At 56.6% G+C, this 5,073-nt stretch overlaps 1 protein-coding gene across 1 annotated transcript in view; it reads right to left on the reverse strand.

The window, feature by feature from the left end:
* Nucleotides 1–708: 708 nt before the first annotated feature.
* Nucleotides 709–5,073, reverse strand: part of TBX1 (T-box 1) — an 11,612-nt gene continuing 7,247 nt past the window's right edge. The window contains exon 8 of the mRNA XM_025049169.1: nucleotides 709–715. Coding sequence (XP_024904937.1) covers nucleotides 709–715 — 7 coding nt within the window. The remainder of the gene's footprint in view (nucleotides 716–5,073) is intronic.

The following is a 5,073-nucleotide window of genomic DNA, read 5'->3' on the forward strand; positions in this document are numbered from 1 at the left end:
GGACGGGAGTGCGGGGGGCGGCCACTGGAAGCAGAGGATTAAATGCTTACTTTGTGCAATTGAAAACTGATAGATAAAGGATGTCGACAATGCCATTCCTCTTTATAATTAAGAAGATAATTTAATTACTGCTATTAAAACTTAAGCTTCTCCCCTACGTGGGCTGCTTTTAACAAAATACCTCTGGTTCTGCTGTCTCCCACTCACAGACCTGGCGGCAGTTAAATAGACGCCGAGACTCCAGAGCTTCATCTCCTGAGCCATCTGGTTTGAAGTAGTGCGACAAGCAGGAAAGGGAATCGAATCAAAGGCACGGCTGTGTTTTTTTAAATACAGAAAATGTGTGAGGTAGACCAGGAAACAATTCTATCCTCCCCTCCCAGGGCTGAGTGCCACCACTGGGCGACAGGGCTGTGTCCCCCGCCTGCTCCTTTGCTGGACGCAGAAGTGGCTTTGAGGGGTGAGGGTGGCCAAGGGTGAGGTATGTAGGATCAGGATGGACAGACACATCAGATGCCTGCTTCCTGCCGTGGGTGTCAGCACCACACCGTTAAGGGGAAACCAATGCACAGGCCCTAGGAACTAGCGCCCAGCTCCAGTTTGGGCTGCACTCCTGCCACCCCTGGAATCATCCCTTTCATCCTAGAAGAAGCTCTTTGCCCCCACCTTTCCTCCCTCTGCCTGCACCCGGCTCCACTGGCTCTGCCCTCAACAGCTGTAGCCCAGGGAGCAGGCGTCAGCGCCACACCGTTAAGGGGAAACCAATGCACAGGCCCTAGGAACTAGCGCCCAGCTCCAGTTTGGGCTGCACTCCTGCCACCCCTGGAATCATCCCTTTCATCCTAGAAGAAGCTCTTTGCCCCCACCTTTCCTCCCTCTGCCTGCACCCGGCTCCACTGGCTCTGCCCTCAACAGCTGTAGCCCAGGGAGTTCTCCAGTGCTTTGATCTGCAGCACACCTGGAGATCAGTGCCTCGTGCTCACCCAGCCGTCATCATATGGGTCCCACACACTGCAGGCTTCCCCAGCCAGAGGGAAGGGGGGCTGGAGCTCCCCAGAGCAGAGTCTGGAGCCCCACAACCACCAGGACCCCCTCCCTCGGTAACTCCAGGCTTCACCCTCCCCTCGTCCTGTGACCAAATCTCATGGCCTCTGTACCCCAAATGCTTCCTGGGGAAAGACTGTAACCAGCCCCTCAAAGATGTTTGCCCTGTGAGACCTGTGACCATGTCTGCCTACGCTGTATAGCTCCCCTGTCACTGTCATTTCGGGTGCCTTCCCTCTGTCCCTGTAAAGGCGTGCAGTGTCACCAGCTTTACTTCAGTGGCAGTACAAGGGAGGGTCCTGATCCAGAGCATTCTTGCACCATGAGACTGTGGACAAGGCCCTGTGTTCCATGGGGTTGTTAGAGCTCCCACATCTTTGCTTCTGTGAGACTTAGAGGAGAGGAGGCAGCAACTGTGGGGCTTCAGGGTGCCTGGCACTTGGCGAGTCCTCCAAAAACACCAGTCGTATGTGTTGGGACATCCTAACAGTCAGGGCAGAGTTTCCCAACCCTTCCTGGGAGCTGGGATGTTTAAGTCGCAGATGGAGGCTCCACGGCTGAGGTGAACAGTGTAGCAGGCCTGCCTGTGGCTCTGAGCTGGACTTCCTCCTCTGAAAACAGGGAACTGGGCTGCCGGGGGCTTGTCCCACCACACCCCAGGGCCCTTGGGTTTCTTAGACACCCCTATGTGGGACCCAGAGTGGTAAAGGGACCCACCCTTCCTCCACTTAGTCAGGAAGGAGTTTACCTATTTCACATGTTGGACATCTATTGTTTTGAAGGGCTTCGAAAGTTGAGGAGACTGGGGTCCCTGGACCAGAAGATCCCTGAGGTCCTTTCTAGTCCAAATTCTTGTCCTCCTGAGTCCTGGCAGCTGGACACCTGAAGACAGGTGATGGGAGCAAAACGGCCTCTGGGCCAACTGAGGGACCCAGAGGAAGGCGCTATGGGGGCATCCAACAACTGAGGGGTGAGCCTGTGAGAAGGAGCCCCAAGCCCTGCACAGCATAGAGCCTCATAGAAGAGGCACCCCAGGCATGTTCGAAGAGGAACCCAAAGTGAGGGGAGTAGAAGTGAGGAGAAGACGGTCACAGAAAGGAAGCTGCCAGGACAACTGCTTCACGAGGAAGTCAAGAACTGTCCAGGGCTGGCTGCCCAGGGGAATGTCAGCCTGACTCGGTAGCAGCCAGACAGCTCCTGCAACTGGGGGTGCTCACCAAGCACTCGTTTCAGGAATGAGTGACCAAGAGATGGCCCTAGCGACTTTCTAAAATGCAAAAACTGGTAACCCAAACCAACCCTTTCCTCACCTCCCCTACCCCAGGATGCAAGGCAGGGTGACGGCAGCCTACTGAGGTGATGCATGGCCCGCACAGCAGGACTACCTGGAGGAGGCAGCCCTACCCTCAGTGCTGAGCATCACAGCATCCATCCTAGAACAACCAGGTGCCCTTGACAGAAGACCGGATGCTGGTTAACAATAAGAACTGCTGAGTGAGTGGCAGCGTGGACCAGCCTCACAAAACAGTGTGGAGCAGAAGCAGCCAGGCCAGGCCCCCTGCTGCACGACCCCATTTATGAGAAGTTCTTATCCAGGCAGACTCATCTATGGGGCAGAGGGGAGAAAACTATGCCTTTGGGGGTTATTACCCCCTGCAGGGTGAGCCCTCATCTGCAGTATCCAGCACTCAGAATGCAGCCAGGGAGGAATCTAATGTTTAATTTCATTCTATATTTGTTCATTAAAATGTAAGCAACCCCTTGTGGCTAGGGGCCACCATGTTGGACAGCAGCATGGCTCTTCATCTTGAATGGGTGATGGTTGTGGGAGGCGGTCATATGCACAAGACTGGCAAGCTGCACACTAAAGATCCGTGTGCTGGCTGCGTCCTCTCATCTGCAAACACCAGCACCATCATTAATTCAGAGAGGCGCTTCTCTTCAATTCAGCTTTGAAAAAAAGCAAAATGGAGATCTCTCCAACTGTGGTTCTCACCCCCCCGTCCCGACCCCATGGCCTGGGTGTGGAAAGTATGGGGAGGGAGAGGGAGGCCTGAGAATCACAGTGAGCCCCAGAGGGGTGCCCAGCATTCACAGGGGACACTGGCTCTGCAGGGCCAACCACAGCCCATCATTCCTGCAGGCCTTCCAGTAAAGGAAGGGTGCAGGTACATTTGTAGTGCAAATGTGAAATAGGCAGCCCCCAGTGGGGAGCCCACTGGCGCAGGCAGCTCACCTAGAGGGACATCTGCAGTGGGGAGTGGACAGGTGTCCATCAGGGATAGGTGTCCAGAGCTGCCCTTAGGAATGCATCCCTGAAGCTGTGTCCACAGAGCCTTCTGGCCACTTGGGCAGACGCTGCAAGAGTCTTCACACCTGGTAGTAGATGCCCTTGGAGGTCTTTTTTTGCGGGGGGTTGGGGGGGGAGTCTGGCTCCAGAGTTCACCCCTCAACAGCCTTTGTCACTCACTCCCTTCGTAGACCTACCTCATGTAACCACTTTCTGCCATGCAATTCAAAGACCTCAGTCACTTCATACCCCCAGGGCAAAAACATCTGGGAGGGAAGAAAAAGCATCCAGTCCAGGGCAGACATCAGGAAGTGCCTGGCAGTGCCCTCGCAGAGGTGGGACCAGGCTGCCATTGCCACAGACACACTGGGAGAGGCACGGAAGGGGGACAGAACCTCAGCCACTTGCATTTCCCGTTCATTTGTGTCCAAGTTAGCAGCCTTGACGTTGACCGGCTGTCAGCTTTTCCTGCCTGGACTCAGGAAGGAAGGGATCAAAGGGTTCCTCTGGCCCCCATCCCTGGTGTTGAGTTATTGGGGAGAGGTCCCTCCCCACCTGGCCTGGGAAAAATGCTTCACAGACAGGTTTCAAGATGACTCATTACCACTGTCATTGTGCCCCCTGTCCAGGTCACTCCATGGGGACACTCACAGTGAATAGAGTCAATAAACAGGGGAAAACGCAGGCCAAGGCTAGGGCCAGCCAGGGGAAATGCTAGACTGAGAGCAGAAATGCCTGTTTTGTCTTTCCTTAATCAGTCAGGGCTTCTCCCTTTCCAGTCCCAACTGACAATGTACTGTCCTGTCACTCCTAGCTTTGCGGAAAAGCATGGAGGACCAGCATCGTTCCTGAAAAGAGGCCCGGGCCAGGCCCAAGTTCTAGAAGAGGGACGAGAATTTATAATAGGCCGGATGCACACCTGGGGCTGGGCAGAGCCCTGGTACCCACAACCTGGGAGAGATTCGGATGAAGCCACTAGGTGGAAGCAGGGTGGTGGATGCGCGAGCAGGGCCGGGAAGGGACCGGAGCGGAGCGGAGCGGGTGCTGGGAAGAAACCGAGACAGGCAAGCCAAGGGAGAAGCCGCCAAGGGAGAGGACTGAGAGGTGTGGCCAGGAGGAGGCTCTGGAAGGGGGGTCCGGGGGCACTACGGTACGCCCCCACCTCCGTCCAGACCGCGATCTGCAGCCCGCAGGGATTGGGGCTGGGCAGACCTTTAAGACCCCGAGTTGACCGGCCTGGCTCTCCCCGAGATCCCCTGTGCAATCTAACTGCTCGCAAATAAATGGACACTCAGGCAGCTTCCAAAAGAGGCGAAACCGTTTATCATGTCAGCGCCGGCGCGGTATCTACAGTATCTACAAATATCTACAATTATCTACACCGCCTGCAGACGAGGCTCTCAAGTCGTCTACACTGCAACTGCCGGCCGGCCCGGGGGTCTGAGTGGGGTGGGGGCAGGGGTAAGGCGACACGGTCTCGCGGAGAACAATAAATATCACTTCCTTCCGCGCTGACCGGGCGCTTTGGCACTGGCGGCGCGGCCCGTGGCTGGGGGTGCCCTCGGGGGCGCCTGGGCTGAGGAACCCGGTCCTTCGACAGCACTCTGGTGGGAGGAGGGTGGAGGACCCCATGGCTGCGAGGCTGGGGGACGGGGCCCGCGGTCGCCCGGGGCTGGGGCGCGTTCTCTGCCAGCCTTGGAGCTTCTCGGGCCCGCGGGCAGGGTGGCCGCGTTATCTGG

Source organism: Pteropus alecto, unplaced genomic scaffold (genome assembly GCF_000325575.1).
Source record: "Pteropus alecto unplaced genomic scaffold, ASM32557v1 scaffold135, whole genome shotgun sequence".
Taxonomy (NCBI): Eukaryota; Metazoa; Chordata; class Mammalia; order Chiroptera; family Pteropodidae; genus Pteropus; species Pteropus alecto.